This window comes from Oncorhynchus nerka, linkage group LG18, assembly GCF_034236695.1.
Source record: "Oncorhynchus nerka isolate Pitt River linkage group LG18, Oner_Uvic_2.0, whole genome shotgun sequence".
Lineage (NCBI taxonomy): Eukaryota > Metazoa > Chordata > Actinopteri > Salmoniformes > Salmonidae > Oncorhynchus > Oncorhynchus nerka.
This window is the reverse complement of record NC_088413.1, coordinates 32,188,067-32,205,809: the sequence shown is the minus strand read 5'-3', so window position 1 is coordinate 32,205,809 and position 17,743 is coordinate 32,188,067. Positions and strand designations below refer to the sequence as shown.

At 44.3% G+C, this 17,743-nt stretch overlaps 1 protein-coding gene across 1 annotated transcript; it reads left to right on the top strand.

The window, feature by feature from the left end:
- The first annotated feature begins 516 nt into the window (after positions 1 to 516).
- On the top strand, positions 517 to 16,419 carry LOC115145735 (uncharacterized). Its single transcript, XM_065004027.1, has 8 exons — positions 517 to 985; positions 7,985 to 8,115; positions 8,274 to 8,442; positions 8,995 to 9,063; positions 10,786 to 10,952; positions 11,329 to 11,440; positions 11,650 to 11,774; positions 14,789 to 16,419. The coding sequence occupies exons 1-8, from the start codon at positions 700 to 702 to the stop codon at positions 15,725 to 15,727; spliced, it is 1,998 nt and encodes a 665-aa protein (XP_064860099.1). The 5' UTR covers positions 517 to 699; the 3' UTR covers positions 15,728 to 16,419.
- Positions 16,420 to 17,743: the final 1,324 nt, after the last annotated feature.

The following is a 17,743-nucleotide window of genomic DNA, read 5'->3' as shown; positions in this document are numbered from 1 at the left end:
ATTCAAGGGGTGTGAAAACTTTCTGAAGGCAATCCTGACCCTGGACCCTAGATAAGATAGACTGGGCTAACACAGCAAACCTTTTAGGCCAATAATATGCTGTTTTTAAATGTTTTTTTGTTTGCTTTATAATCGTGAGAGAAATTAGTTATACATAGATAGCTATCAAGGTTAGCAGTCTTTTCTCAAAATGAACCTCATTGTGCTTCTACATCTGCATTGCTTGCTGTTTGGGGTTTTAGGCTGGGTTTCTGTATAGCACTTTGACATCTGCTTATGTAAAAAGGGCTTTATAAATGCATTTATAAATACCAGGCCTTTGGCATGGTGCAGGAGCAGATAGGGTCAAAGTAGTGGGTTAATGAGTGTAGGGTTAGTTGGAAGGGTGTTTATTTATTTTAAAATATATTTGTCTTCCAATTAAAAATACTTTTTTTTTTTTTAAATGATCAGAAAGTATAATGGATTTATATTATAGTCCAGTTGGGGGAGGCAATGCAACATATTGGATGCCAACCGCCGTTAAACTCCGAAGAAGAAGTAAAAGGAAGTAAACAGTGATCAAGAAAACGTCAGCGTTTTAGCAAAAATATTACTCATTTAATTGCACAGCATCACATACTTATCCAATGTAGTCTTTAATTCGATTTGGAGACAGGACTTGACTGATAGCTAACGTTACCTAGATAGCATCTAACAATGGCTAACGTGAACAGTATGGTTTTCCACACTCAAATAGCCTCCATCATGGAGGTGCTAGCGAATGCAGCCGTGGCAGAGATCTGTAAAGTCGTAGACGACGACTATGAAGTGTTTCGTTTGGAAATAACTCAAAGCCAGAAAGAAAACAGGACATTGAGGAGGAAACTACAGCTTCTGGAAATGAAAGTGTCACGGGAGCGCACAGAGAAGACTATGCGAGAGCGCGTTCTCGCCAGTCCCAGAAGTGTCAAGATCCTCGACCGATACAGAGCAACGGCAAGAGGTACATTTTTCAGAATAGCCCTGGCAATATGTGGAAATTATGTTCACGCTTTCGTAAAAGCACGACACCACGGGTGCGTTCGTAAATTCAATCTATCTACTCTGATTTCAGCGCACTCTCGTCTGGGTGTGCCAGAGAGGGCAGAATATCTGATGCATTTACGAACGCGCAACACCGGTTAAAAGTGACCGGTGTCAGTAAACCTCGGCAAAAAAGTGATTATATTGTTGCCAGCAGTTTGTCACCAACGATCTAGACAACATGAAAACAGCCTAACTAGCTCTGCTACGGCGAGTAAAATGGTCAGAGTGAGGTGTTCTCTCATGTGTCTGGAAGTAGCTAGCCAACTTTAGCCTGTTAGCTTGGGTGCTTGACTGCCGTTTTGAGGTCAGAACGCTCGGATGAACCCAGTTCCTAGATCAGAGCGTCCAGTGTGCACTCAGAAAGCGAAACGTTCTGAATTTACGAACACACCCTTAGTACACAAGTAGAGTTTGGGGGCCCTGAACACATATGCAGCCATCGTTAAAAAAAAACGCATCCTGGAGGCTTTTTTTCCATTCCGCCATAACCAAATAATCTAACATGATATTACAGAAAATGTGATGTATACCCACCCCTATGTTTTGATGGTCAATGACTACAAGGATGCCATGCACAACCTCAAACCTCATTTTGCTATTCCACCATAACCGGACAATGCATTTTCTGTAATATCTGCTGAACCAAACACAACACAGAATGTGATTTATTAAAAAATGACACACCTACTCGGCCAAAAGTTTGGACACCTCTTCAAATTAGTTGATTTGCTATTTCAGCCATACCCATTGCTGACCGGTGTAAACAATCGAGCACACAACCATGCAATCTCCATAGACAAACATTGGCAGTAGAATGGCCTGTACTGAAGAGCTTTGACTTTCAATGTGGCACAATCATAGGATGCCACCTTTTCAATGAGTCACGTCATTCAATTTCTGCCCTTCTAGAGCTGCCCCGGTCAACTGTAAGTGCTGTTATTGTGAAGTGTAAATGTCTAGGAGAAACAACGGCTCAGCTACGAAGTAGTAGGCCACACAAGCTCACAGAACGGGACTGCTGAAGTGCATAGAGCGTAAAAATCATCTGTCCCTGGTTGCAACTATCACTACCGAGTTCAAAACTGCCTCTAGAAGCAATGTCAGCACAATAATTGTTTGTCAGGAACTTCATGAAATGGGTTTCCATGGCTAAGCAGCCGCACGCAAGCCTAAGATCACCATGCGCAATGCCAAGTGTCGGCTGGAGGGGTGTAAAGCTTGCCACCATTGGACTCTGGAACAGTGGAAACGCGTTCCCTGAAGTGCCAGGAGAATGCTACCTGCCCCAAATCCATAGCGCCCGCTGTAAAGTTTGGTGGAGGAGGAATAATGGTCAGGGGCTGTTGTTCATGGTTCGGGCTCGGCTCCTTAGTTCAAGTGAAGGCAAATCTTAACGCTACAGCAAAGTGACATTCTAGACCAGGTCTGGGCAACTCCAGGCCTCGGGGGCTTGATTGGTGTCACACTTTTCCCCCATCCCTAGCAAACACACCTGATTTCAACTAATTGCATTGAACTCAAGATCATGATTAGTTGATTATTAGAATCAGGTGTGTTAGCTGGGGCTGGGGCAAAAGTGTGACACCAATCAGGCCCCTGAGGACTGGAGTTCCCCAGGCCTGTCTAGACGATTCTGTGCTTCCAACTTTGTGGCCATAGTTTGGGGAAGGCCCATTCCTGTTTCAGCATGACAATGCCCCCGTGCACAAAGCGAGGTCCATACAGAAATGGTTAGTTGAGATCGGTGTGGAAGAACTTGACTGGCCTGCACTGAGCCCTGACCTCAACCCCATCGACTGCGAGCCGGGCGGAAACGCATTCTCATCAGTGCCCGACCTCACTAATGCTCGTGGCTGAATGGAAGCAAATCCCTGCAGCAATGTTCCAATATCTAGTGGAAAGTCTTCCCAGAAGAGTGGATGCTGTTATGGCAGCAAAGGGGGGACCAACTCCATATATTGCCTATGATTTTGGAAGGAGAGTTTCGATGAGCAGGTGACCATACTTTTGGCCATGTAGTGTATGCTTTGATGGTCAAGTACAACATCATAAACAGTTCCGATAATTATATAATGGTGGACTGCCATGGGAAGGTATCCTATGAAATCGCCATTTCTCACAACATACAACATAGAATATTATTTCTGTTAATTAAAAAAAACGTTTTTTTGAGAAACAACACTTTAAAGTGAGTCCCAGTTTAGGAGCAATGCGGAATCAACCATTTAAAAAAAAATTCTGCTTTACTGGAAATGTATTCATAGAGTTAGGCCAATATTGGACTAAAGGAGCCTAATGTTACAACTTATAGTCCAAGGATCTAAAAATGTTTTGTTTAAAGGCGAATTGTCTCTGGAAGCCAAAACAGCCAAACACTATTTCTAAACATGAATTGATTCTCAATTGCGGTACTGTTGTAGAAGCATAAAGACCTTTACATTCATATCACATCAAAATGATTTCACAAATGCAAAATACACACTTAACTTGTTTTAATTAAACACGGTTGCAACCAACCGACAGTATGTTTCAGTGACGTGTTTGTGGCGTCCGTCTTCCGTTTACACAGGTGTTCGGAGACGCAGGAAGCTAACTAACACAGGTAGTCCACTCTGTCGTCCTTCTGTTTTCCATAAACAACCACTAATATGTTAATATGGCTGTGTGGTAACCCTATAAAAAGGTGTGTCATAATTTATTTATTGCTCATATGAAAGATATGTTCCCAAAACCGTACTGCAAGCGATGTATGTTAAATGTTGAAAGCAATTGTTGGGGCTCTTAATAACAAAACTACCCAGGTCAGAAGATACTATCGCCAATAGGCGCTAAAGCAGTTTTGAGTCTATGAATGATGTAGCATGGAGTCAGCTGTTGACACCAAGCTAAGGCAATAGGAAGCAGGATTCTGAACAGGACATGGACGTATGTCTGGTGTGTCCCCCCCCCCCCCACTTTAACTTTTTAACCATAGACTTCAAGAAGGCTTTGGTAGTATGCATGGTGCTGGAAGATTGAGATTCTATGGTATGCTTCTCAAGATAGTTACAAACATGGACATTTTTTGACTACTTCAAGGGTCGTTTCACCAAATTAGTACCTTGTGCGTTCCTTTGATATTTTAAGTAGAAATTGTGCACCAATATTACATTTAAAGCCTGTTTATATTAAATGAAGTTTCCCTTAATATAGACCACATGGAACATTGAAAACATTTGATTTGTCTATATGAATGAAGACTTCCTAATGTGCCACAATTCAGCATTTTGACATGTCGCCCTCTGTGCATCTTCTGTGAATTAGAATATTTTAACCCACTTAACCCCAACATTTCTCCCAAGTTTTCACCATCATTGTAAAGCCCTAGTTGTTGTGTTTCTTTGACAGTCATTGCTGAAGATTTTATTTATTTCATGTGATTAGTTGGTTCATCTCCTCACGTGAAATGTCTGTCCCTCATTTTAAGGTCCAGCCTGTTACGTGAACTCATGTTCAATAGTTTCACTATTTTAAAACATCTAATAGACTAATCATAGTGTAAAAGCTGAGCTGGTTCTACTCTTTTTTTTTATCGTCCATTTTCTGGTGATTTGTGCTGGAAAACTAAGCAGGTCGAGCATTACACATCAACCTTGTTACCCATAGATAGACATGCTATAAAAAAAAATGTACAATGATTTTTGTGGTTGTGAAGGACACATTCAATTACCCCTCCCTGTTGCCCACAACAAGCTTCCATTCCCCCTGTCATAAGGGGATTTACTGATGATTTAGGATGAAATCGTCAACCCTGTTACTTTATTTGGCACTTACACTACCCACAATTTGGTGGCACAACCCTCAATTATGGGCAATACAAGAGTTTTCAAACCCAGAGTTCCAAGTGGCCAGCACAGGAACACCTCTCCAAGTGGCCAGCACAGGAACACCTCTCCAAGTGGCCAGCACAGGAACACCTCTCAAAGCAGACTCGACAGACCAGCCAGGGGTTTGGGAAGTCAATGGGAGAAGTGAATATTTGTTACTTTTCTCAATCTGAAGGCATGACATGGATTCCAATGTCTCAAGTAGCTGAACAAGTCATCACAATAACCTGTTCTAATTTGTCAAAAACAACTTTATAATCGAAGGAGTGCCTTTGATTTGACGGTCTGTACGTTTATCAAAGTAAAAAAAAAAATATATATATATATATATATATCACACACACACAGTACCAGTCAAAAGTTTGGACACCTACTCATTCAAGGGTTTTTCTTTATTTTACTATTTTCTACATTGTAGAATAATAGTGAAGACATCAAAACTATGAAATAACACATGGACTCATGTAGCAACCAACCAACCACCCTTTTCCTTTGACGGCTTTGCACACTCTTGGCATTCTCTCAACCAGCTTCATGAGAAATGTTTTTCCAACATTCTTAAAAGGATTTCCCACATATGCTGAGCACTTGTTGGCTGCTTTTCCTTCACTCTGCGGTCCAACTCATCCCAAACCATCTTAATTGGGTTGAGTTCGGGTGACTGTGGCAGCCAGGTCATCTGACGCAGCACTCCAATACTCTCCTTCTTGGTCAAATAGCCCTTACATAGCCTGGAGGTGTGTGTTGGGTCATTGTCCTGTTGAAAAACAAATGATTGTCCCATTCAGCGCAAACCAGATGGGATGTCGTATCGAAGCAGAATGCGGTGGTAAACATGCTGGTTAATTGTGCCTTGAATTCTAAATAAATCACTGACAGTGTCACCAGCATAGCACCGTCACACCACCACCTCCATGCTTCATGGAGGGAACCACACATGCAGAGATCATCCGTTCACCCTCTGCGTCTCACAAAGACAGGATGGTTGGAACCAAAAATCTCAAATTTGGACCCCAGACCAACGGACACATTTCCATAGGTTTAATGTCCATTGCTTGTGTTTCTTGGCCCAAGCAAGTCTCTTCTCATTGGTGTCCCTTAGTAGTTTCTTTGCAGCAATTTGACCATGAAGGCCTGATTCACACAGTCTCCTCTGAATAGTTGATGTTGAGATGTGTCTGTTACTTGAACTCTGTGAAGAATTTATTTGGGCTGCAATCTGAGGCTGGTAACTAATGAATGTATCCTCTGCAGCAGAGGTAAATCTGGGTCTTCCTTTCCAGTTGTGTTCCTCATGGGAGCCAGTACGATCATAGCACTTGATGGTTTTTGCAACTGCACTTGAAGAAACTTTCAAAGTTCTTGAAATGTTTCGTATTGACTGACCCATGTCTTAAAGTAATGATGGACTGTCGTTTCTTTGCTTATTTGAGCTGTTCTTGCCATAATATGGACTTGGTCTTTTACCAAATAGGGCTATCTTCTATATACCACCCCTACCATGTCACAACAACTGATTGGCTCAAACGCATTAAGGAAAGAAATTACACAAGATTGTGCAAAGCTGTCATCAAAGCAAAGGGTGACTATTTTGAAGAATCTCAGAATAAAATATTTTTATTTAACACTTTTTTGGTTACTACATGATTCCATATGTGTTATTTCAGTTTGTCTTCACTGTTTTTCTACAATGTAGAAAATAAAGAAAACCCCTTGAATGAGTAGGTGTGTCCAAACATTTGACTGGTACTGTATATAATCGTTTTTATTCTTCAAATTCATAAAAATTAACAAAAATAGTTGTTGCATAAGTATTTACCCCCTTTTGGTTACGCAAGCCTAAATTAGTTCAGAAGTTGGCTTAGAAATCACAATTTACATGGACTTTTTATGAAATAAGAGGTTGACATGATTTTTGAATGTTTACCTTTTCCCCTGTCCCCAATACATACATCCTTAAGGTCCCCCAGTCAAGCATTGACATTCAAGCACAGATTCAACTACAAAGACCAGGGAGATTTTCAAAAGCCTCATAAAGAAAGGCGGGGATTGGTAGATGGGTAACAATAACACATCAAGACATTGACTATCATGGCCAAGTTGACTTAAATGTAAATGTTAATAATTAGGCTGTGGATGATATTAAATCCTCCAGACACATCGGCCGAATGAAATACAAGAAGTACTTCAGTACGGTTATACAAGAAGACCAGTTGACCAAATGTCACAACACATCAAGAGACAATGACTTGCCCACATTCTCAGAATGCCCAGTTTTGACTCATTATGGGCTAATGTCCCAAAGAGGATGAAGTGGAATGAGTATGTGCATCTATTTAGAATGAGATTTGTCAGCCTTTGTGGACAACTCTCTGGCTAGAGGGTCTCGTACACTCTGATCTGCTATGACCCTGTTGGTCATCCAAGCCATGAATCTTGCCTAAAATGAATATCTGTATAATGGACATGTACTGTATACTCTACCCTACTCTGAGTAAATTGACAACTGGTCTGGCCTAGATGGTCACATGCACTCCACTCCAACCTTCAACCCGTTACATCTAAAATACATTTAGTTGTGTCAGAATGAAAAATGATAGCCCCATATCTGAACATATTCAGGGTTCCAAAGTGTACCAAGTTTTATACTTTTTATGAAAAGGTGAATACATCACCTAAAGTTTGGCACATATCGACTGGACGACATGGCAGAGCCTGTGGGGCCTATAGCCCCGTTCTCTTCTGAGCATGTGTAACTTTTGATGTGTTAATGATATGGTTAACCAGAATTTGGTCTTGGTCAGTTTTTGATAGTATGCAATAATTCCCCTAATTACTTAGTGATCTCGCGCAAAGACACATTCTAACCAGATTCTTGATTTATGGCATTTTCTTTTATTTCCTCAATGAAAACAATATCGATCTATAAATAGTATATCAATAAGTTATGCTAAGTGTTCCCTAACATCCTTGCCTTGTAAACAGTGTACAGTAGTGTTGAGCATTGACAGTACTGAACTTAACCTCTTTTCCCCCAATTACTCTCTCAGGTGAAGGACATTTCACTGGAGGCTACAGAAGCATTGTGAAGCCAGCGGGACATAATACATGGAGAGATGACCAACCAATCACTGTTGACGAAGGGAGTGGAACCTCAACCCAGCATGTTATCGTGATCGAGGTTAGTGTTGCATCAAATTTACAGTACATTAAATGTGGCCAGTTTATTTCAGAAAGGCTCCCTTCAGCTATTCACTTGCCACAGGGGAGCTTGTGAGACTTCCCCACGACATTGTTATACAATTCAACTCATGTACCGGTAATAACCTCTTGTGTCAGTCTGCAGATGCAGAGGCTGCAGGTCCTGGGGTCAAGCAGGAGAGGTCTGAAGGACAGGAGGACCCACGTCACTGCAGAGACATCCAGACTGGAGCGCCCCCTGAAGCCACGGAGGACCTCGCTGCCGCCGCGCCCCAGCCCAGGACCCGACGCAGCATCATGGAGGTCAGTGGAACGCCGAACGCCGTCCTCAAGTCCGAGACAGACAACGAGACTTTAACTGTAACACACAGCCTCTTACACACAGGATCTGACCACAGATCAGACCCAGAGAAACTTTGTCTGGGGAGACTGGGCTGTTCTCCTGCTCCCGGCTCAGAGTATTTACCAGTATTTCACCAGAGCCAGAAGACTGTTCATTCCCGTGGAGATGGTGACACGTTAGACACTGGAGGTGATGATCCGTCTTGTTCTTACACTACAGAGATGGACCCTGGCAACATATCCTTGGGTTTAGAGACACAGACTGATCTGTCCAGAGGGGACTGGAACCGGTACAGTAGTAGTGTAAACTCTGAAGGTTGTCTAGATAAGAAAGGGGAGGGTCTGGTCGTAGATGAGATGACTGTGAAAGTGGAGAGTGATGCTCCTCTGACATGGAATGCAGACGAGACTCACTTAAGAGAAGGACACTCACAGGGCAACAGTAATGACTTCTTAGACTACAGGGAAAGCTTAGAGACAAATCTAAATGTCCCGACCCACTCCTCTTTACACATGTTCAGGGATCGCGACCCATTATCCATGTCGATGGGGCCTTCCGATTCACACGGCCACATCCTTTTAGATCAGGAATTGAACTCAAACGACAGAGCTAGAGCCCAGGCTCAGGGAGGGGGAGCCACGTCAGGCAATGGTAAAGAGAAACGGTTCCTCTGCATGTTCTGTAACAAAAGCTTCAGCTGCTCCCAGAATGTGGAGATCCACCAGAGGGTCCACACAGGGGAGAAACCCTTCAGCTGTACCCAGTGTCACATGCGCTTCACCCAGGCTGGCACCCTGAAGAGGCACCAGAGGGTCCACACAGGGGAGAAACCCTTCAGCTGTACCCAGTGTCACATGTGCTTCACCCAGGCTGGTCACCTAAAGAGGCACCAGAGGGTCCACACAGGAGAGAAGCCGTTCGCCTGTACGCACTGCAGGAAGAGGTTCTCTGAGAGGAGATGCCTCAGGATACACCAGCAGAAAAACCATTCCACTCTATAACATAGAAAGTGTTGGATTCGGGGTTAAACCTGGAACATTTTTATACTCAGAAGTATAGGAACATTAGTTACAAAAGAGACATGAGGGGGGGGGGGGGGGGGGCTGAGTGCAGGGAAAACAATTGCATGTGACAGTACTGGTAAGGGGAGAAACCGTTGAAGGCTCATATCACTTAGTTCCCTGCTTAGCAATAATGATGCAATGTTTAGCGATAAGGAGGAGACTCCACCCACAGTGGGGTATGAATACTACCACGGGGGAAGCCATGTCTGTGTCGGAATTACAGCTGTATCGACCCTTTGGGAAGAATGAAACTTGGTTAAGCTTCTCTGGTGTCCGTGAGTTATTTACTCAAAATTAGAACCGAACAAAAGTAACCATTCCACTCGATAGCTTCTGACGTTTCGATCAAACCCTGCATTAAAGGAACACTCAGAGAGATGACGCAGATGCACAAAGTAAACAACAGCAGTGGGTCAATTTCCACAACAACTACGAGTGTTGAAGTGCAAGGCCCAGACATTGTAGGATGTATAAGCCTAAAAAGTATATTGCTTAGTGTTTGTACTGTGTAGGCCAGTGTTTACCAACTCCAGTCCCCCAACGGTACACATTTTCATTGTAGCCCCGGACAAGCACACCTCATTCTACTCAGAGGGCTTGATGATTAGTTGACAAGTTGAATTAGTGCCACAATAAAAATGTTTAATGTTGGTGGTACTTGAGAACCGAAATTGGGAAACACTGGTGTAGGCTATATGATGTTTTCACATGCCTAGTACATTACTTCCATTTAACATGTTTTTTCCCCCCAGGACACTAAGATAACATGAATGCAGTTCATGTAGTTCATGCAGATGTTTAATTGAGACGTGTGGTTTTCAGATGGTGTATTTCAAACTTGTTTATGTTCAATAAACACCTACATGTGACTTTTCATTCTTAGACTTTCATTGAGACTCTCTTTAATATACATCACATATGATCTCACCCTGTTCTGCATAAACATGACAGCTCTTTAGAACAAATATATACCTACTCACTAACAAACACCTACTGTATACACGTCAAAATAGTTTAGTCAGGTTTGTCTAATGACTTGACTTATCATAGCTGACCCATTTACCCACAACATATTTATGTCCACCATGATGGGTTTAACAACAATGAAGTCATTCTGCAACTACAGTAGGACTCAAACGTAGTGGGGATGGGTAAACACTCCATGTTGAAAATGTGTTAATTATCTATGTGTACGTACCTGATGGAGTGTATGTCTGTGTAATCTGTATCACCTGTCTCTTCTAGGAGGAGGAGGGTCCAGAGGTGCTGCTGGTGAAGGAGGAGGGGTGTGAGGAGGGTCTGGGGAACCCTGAGGAGGCCATAGTCGTGGATGACAACCAGACTACACCTCCTCCTGAACCCACAGAGGAACCAGCTGAGCAGCACAGGACCACACACAGTCTCACTGAGGTGACCCCACTGTGAACTACTGTCTGAATGGTATTAGGTCTGGGCCCATATCTACAAACCCTCTCAGAGCAGGAGTGCTGATCTAGGATCAGTTTTGCCTTTTAGATCACAATTAATACAATTATATGGAAATATCCTAGATCAGTACTTCTATTCTGAGACTCTTTGTGGATACGGCCCCAAGTCCTGATGAATTTTGTCTTAAGTGTGGGACCATGCCTTTCAATTATCAAACCATTAAAGACGGTCAAGTAATTCAATCAATTAACATGTTTGCATAGTACTCACAGCAATCCCTCATTGCCCAATCAGAAGATGCTCCATAGCAGGGTGCTCATATCAGATTTCTTGATCCAACATCCTCTCACTCTTACAGTCAGTAGACATGGAGGATGGGAAGCCTGATCTGCTGCTGGTCAAAGAGGAGACAATAGAAGACGGACCAGAGAGCATTGATCTGCTGAGTGGACTAAAGGTGGGGGAGCAAGGTAAGAGAGAAAGACATATAGCCTACATACAGTAATAGATCTTCAATGGGAATAGTGATGGATCTGGATATTTATTAAAATGAAATCAACACAACTTATGTTTACATACAAAAACACACAATGTATGAACTTGACCTGGTAATTGACCAAAAAAAACATGTAGAATTCTCACATGTTTGTCAAGCCCATTTTATAACCTCTTCCTGCAGGTGGTTGGCTGGAGGCTAACAGAGACTGGACGGCCATCTTGGATTCCCAGACCCAGGCGGGTCCAGCCAAGGGTCCAGGGGACAACATCACTGAGGCGGCCAAGACTAGAGGTGACATAGTGAAGGTCAGTGGATGGGACAGACAGAAACAGACAGTCGAACACAAAACAACATCCAATTTTAGGCTCCATGACAATAGACTGGCTGAGACCAGGGCAAGGTGTAGATTTGGTCTGCGAGGACGTGTCCGTATTCGGCTAGCGAGGCTCCATCCTGCTCCTATAGATGTGATTCAGAGAGACTGATGGTGCCTCAGTTTTTTTGTTTGTTTTTTTGTTGAATTTTACCCCCTTTTTCTCCCCAATTTCGAGGTATCCAATTGTTAGTAGCTACTATCTTGTCTCATCGCTACAACTCCCGTATGGGCTCGGGAGAGACGAAGGTTGAAAGTCATGCGTCCTCCAATACACAACCCAACCAAGCCGCACTGCTTCTTAACACAGCGCGCATCCAACCCGGAAGCCAGCCGCACCAATGTGTCGGAGGAAACACTGGTTAGCGTGCACTGTGCCCGGCCCGCCACAGGAGTGGTGCAAGATGAGACAAGGATTTCCCTACCGGCCAAGCCCTCCCTAACCCGGACGACGCTATGCCAATTGTGCGTCGCCCCACGGACCTCCCGGTCGCGGCCGGCTACGACCGAGCCTGGGCGTGAACCCAGAGTCTCTGGTGGCACAGCTGGCGCTGCAGTACAGCGCCCTTTACCACTGTGCCACCTGGGAGACCTGATGGTGCCTCAGTTTAACCCCCTAACAGGAGCTGCCTTCAGCCTGCCTTCTATAGGATCTATCAACTGGAACATGGACCCTGTGACATCAGACACTCTCTGGCCTTCGTCCTCCTCACACTCTCCTAATGTTAAACCAGACCTCAGACAATATCCGTGCCTCAACACTAAATGACTACACAAGCCCATTGACCAATGACAGTATTAGTAGTAGTAACGCTATCAGTAGATCCGGTGGCAAAGAGAAGCGCTTCCCATGTTCGTTCTGTTGGAAAGCCTGGATATCCACCAAAGGATGCACACGAGGGAGAAATCGTTAGTCTGCCACTTGTGCCGGGCCAGTTTCTCCCACTCCTCCAACCTGAAGTGGTACCAGAGGGTCCACACAAGGGAGAAACCCTACAGCTGCCCCCAGTGTGAGAAGAGGTTCTCTCGTCAGCACCAGCTGAAGGTGCACCTGAAGGTCCACACTGGAAAAATGCTGTTCACCTGTACGCACTGTGGGAAGAGGTTCTCAGAGAGGAGCTACCTCAGGATACACCAGCAGGAAATGCACACGGCCCCTGTATAGTGACATGTAGTGTAGAACTAGTTAGTTTGTAGTTAATTCTATTGGTTTAGGATGTAGTAGATTACTGGATGAGATGAACTGAGGAAATAGAGTATGGTGATGAGGTAGAGGATATGGTGATGGTTGGTGTCCTAAAATGCTTCACTGATGAAGTGTCATGTTTACAGAATGTAATTTTGAACCTTTTCCAGAGTATTCTAAAATACATTTTTATCAAAGGGAGGGTACCAGATTTACAGAAAATGTCAAGTGTTAACATAGTGAGACAAGTTATTCTAAACTCAGCAAAAAAAGAAATGGCCCTTTTTCAGATGGAATTTGTATTTTTACGAATTAACTTCACAAATCTTCATTGTAAAGGGTTTAAACACTGTTTCACATGCTTGTTCAATGAGCCATAAACAATTAATGAACATGCACCTGTGGAACGGTTGTTAAGACACTAACAGCTTACAGACAGTAGGCAATTAAGGTCACAGTTATGAAAACTTAGGACACTAAAGAGGCCTTTCTACGGATTCTGAAAAACACCAAAAGAAAGATGCCCAGGGTCCCTGCTCATCTGTGTGAACATGCTGCAAGGAGGCATGAGGACTGCAGATGTGGTCAGGGCAATAAATTGCAATGTCTGTACTGTGAGATGCCTAAGACAGCACTACGGGGAGAAGGGGCGGACAGCTGATCGTCCTCGCAGTGGCAGACCACGTGTAACAACACCTGCTCAGGATCGGTACATCCGAACAGCACACCTGCGGGACAGGTACAGGATGGCAACAACAACTGCCTGAGTTACACCAGGAAGGCACAATCCCTCCATCAGTGCTCAGACTGTCCGCAATACGCTGAGAGAGGCTGGACTGAGGGCTTGTAGGCCTGTTGGACATCACCGTCAACAATGTTGGCTATGGGCACAAACCCACAGTCGCTAGACCAGACAGGACTGGCAAAAGTGCTCTTCACTGACAAGTCGCGGTTTTGTCTCACCAGGGGTGATGGTTGGATTTGCGTTACACCAAAGCCTGTACTCTGGAGCGGGATCGATTTGGAGGTGGAGGGTCCGTCATGGTCTGGGGCGGTGTGTCACAGCATCATCTCAACGCTATGCGTTACAGGGAAGACATCCTCCTCCCTCGTGTGGTACCCTTCCTGCAGGCTCGTCCTGACATGACCCTCCAGCATGACAATGCGACCAGCCATACTGCTCATTCTGTGCTTGATTTCCTGCAAGATAGGAATGTCTTGGCCAGCGAAGAGCGTGGATCTCAATCCCATTGAGAACGTCTGGGACCTGTTGGATCAGAGGGTGAGGGCTAGGGCCATTTCCCCCCCCCCCCCCAGAAATGTACGGAAGATTGCAGGTGCCTTGGTGGAAGAGTAGGGTAACATCTCACAGCAAGAACTGGCAAATCTGGTGCAGTCCATGACGAGGAGATGCACTGCAGTACTTAATGCAGCTGGTGGCCACACCAGATACTGACTGTTACATTTGATTTGGACCCCCCCCCACACACACACTTTATTCAGGGATACATTATTCAATTTCTGTTAGTCACATGTCTGTGGAACTTGTTCAGTTTTACTTGTCACCTGATTGTAATGCCATTTTGTTTTAATGTTATTTTTGTATCATTCCAATGGCTCTATATTGTTAGGTACTTGATTCACATTGTTAGATATTTGCTTGACTGTGGTTAACATTTTAGAATGTCATGTTTCTGTATGTACAGCAAAGAGTTTCTTATATAAACCTTCATGCTCTTCTGTTCAATTTGTGTTTATAGTCTGCAGTCCATGAAGACCTGCTGATATCCTGTGTTACTGGCGGGAGAGACTGGACCTCTGAAGTGGCTGGTCACAAACCCTGGCAACAAATCAGAACCCTGGATCCGGAGCAGTCTCTCTTCCTTCCTGAATCGGAACCAGGACCCAACCAAGAGGGACAGAGACTCCACCACCACACAGAACACAACCAATGGACAGGTGGACTGAACAACCTCGGTCCTGGTGGTCATCAGAGAGACCGAGGCTCCAGTCAGGGATCCAGTCTGCAGCCCAGACCCTTCTCTTCACAGTCTCAGTGCAGGGATGATACAGGGCCTGGGGCTGATAGAGATAGACCCTTCTGTTCCTATGATACAAACACCACAGTATCTATGATGAATAGAGCAGGTCACCCTGGGCTTCAGCCTTCACAGGTAGTGGTGGGAGACCCCCCTGGTGGTAGTCGGTCTTCTCCTTCAGGGTCTCATCTAATGCCTGGTGGGGTCTGGGTTCATAGAAGGCCTGAGCCTGAATCTGGGTCTAGCCTTCCTCAGCTACCTCATGGTTACCCCACAAATACAAACAGGGTCAGGATCGGTGTTCACAACGAGACGTACCTAGCCTATAACACAGCACACAATCCCAACAACACCCAAACAATGGCTAGAGGTCAAGGAGGGAGCTCCAACACTAACCACCTGAGGGTGGTGGCTCATGCTTCTACCTCCTCTGGTGTCATTGGGTCACAACATGGGAGGCCGAGCATTAGGACGGACGCCGATAAGCCGTTTGCCTGCCCCACGTGTGGGAAGCTCTTTGCTAAGACAAAATATATGAAGCAGCACCAGACCGTTCACACCAAGGAGAGGCCCTTCAAGTGCAAACTATGTTACAAGAGCTTCTCCTTCTTGAGTTACCTCATCAGACATAGGCATGTCCACAACAGGGAGAAATTGTAGCTATTCTTTAGCTGAAATATTGTAGTTCTCATTAAGTCTACTGGGGTCAGAGTTTTTGGGGGATTACTAGGTCCTTTTAGTTGATTATCTGGGGATGCTCACATGATACAGGCTTGTTGTTTGGTGTGCTGGCATAGCCAAAAAAACACTGAAATTAGCCAAAAACTAAGTTTTCATTCATTTTTACAATACCCTACATTTTTTGGACTTTGTACCTGTGGAACATAGTGGAAACTCTTTAAAGCTCGGTCCTTGCCCTCCGGGGGTCCTTGCTATCCAGAATCCTTGGGATGTTACACACAACAACCCCCCGCCTCTGAATTTGGTTTTGCCTTTTTTTTCTATTCATAACAAATTATTTATAACACCTTTAACACATTTGGCATAGTCAGGTTGCACCTGTTCCTTTATGTGATCAAATCTGTTAATGAGAAATAATTTCCTTTTTGTAAGTTTACAATTTATTTGCTTGTTTATCATTTAGAATTTAACATGACTTTAGTTTCATTGGCTGCCTTTGGGGGGGGGGGGGGGATTCATGCTAACTTAGTTTTTTGCTCATTTAAGTTTGGGGTTAAGCATAGGGTTAGTATTGGGGTTAAGATACATTGTAGAAATAGGTGTTTAGCCATAATTATGACTTTGTGGCTGTGGAAACTAGTGACGACCGCTTTAAAGACACTGATCATGAATGAGGTTTGATGTGTAGTGTGGGCATTGGGATGGGTGGAAGAAGTGGGTCCTAAAGGGGAAATGGTGTGTTCACACTCTGCGACTAGCCTGGTCCTGCTGAGAGAAGGTTAGTCAGAAGGCACGCCCAGACCTGATAACAGCTGTTGATGGCACTTTATAGGGTGGGGCAGAAAATGAGTAAGAGATGTTTTCTGTTGGTCCCAGCTCCACTAGCGGTTCTGGGGGGGCAGTAGTGCCCCTGTGACAACTATTTTGGACCCCCTTGTGGCCCCCCTAAATGGAGTATGAAATATTTTTTACATAGCAAAAACGAGTTATCGTTATTTATTTTTTTACATCCATTATTAGACTGTGGCAATGATGATGATTATGAACATGGTCTTTTGCCTACTAATGCCTGCAATGCAGTGAAGAAAACGATATGACAACAATAACGTCTAATGTATCTGGCCCCTCTGACAGTACAACTGGCCCCAGCTTGGCCCCCCCCAGTTGAAATGGTCTACAACCGCCACTGCCCAGCTCATGTTGGGGTAGGGAGAAATGAGGCAGCAGATGAGGTAGCCGAAAGCAGCTGTGAAGGAGGCGGTGCATAAGGTGGTCCCATTAGGGGGGATGGAATGTACGAGCATCATAGCAGAGGGGCTGACCCAGGAGTGGCAACGTGAGTGGGAGAGAGAGGGGGGAAGGCAGTTTTTCTATCCAGAATTCTGAGAGGGAGGTCGGGTATCTGGGGTGTGAAAGGAGGGATGGGGTTCTGTTGACAAGGCTGTGGTTGGGTCATTGTGGATTGGGTAGTGGGTTATTGTTAGTGGGGAAACACACAGACGGGAAGTGTGAGGAATGTGGTGAGGTAGAGATTGAAGTATGCCATGTTATATTGCCGGTGGTATGCTGAGGATAGGACATTCTTCTGTGACCTGACTAACCGCATTTTCGCCTGTAACAATTTTGAGCTAGGACTTTCACGTCTGATGTAAAAAGGGCTTTATAAATACATTTGATTGAGCTCAAATGATAGGCAAATCGAAATAACAAGGAAGCTGTTGTATTCCGCCAGCCTGCATCTACTGGTGTGAGGTTATTAGATATTTAAATGTGTAATTTGCACTCTGACCTGAGAAATGCAGCGATACAGCGTCTAGTCTGCCGGAAATGCACAAGAAGAAGGTTTGATGTGTAATGGAGCAGTATCATATTTCAAAGAACCGCACACATACATTTTCATTTAACCACACCCTTTGAGCTATGATTCCCAACCAATAAGATCCTTTCTCTTCAGTGTAAACAGAAGTGAGGATGTGACTCGTAGGTGCAAGATGG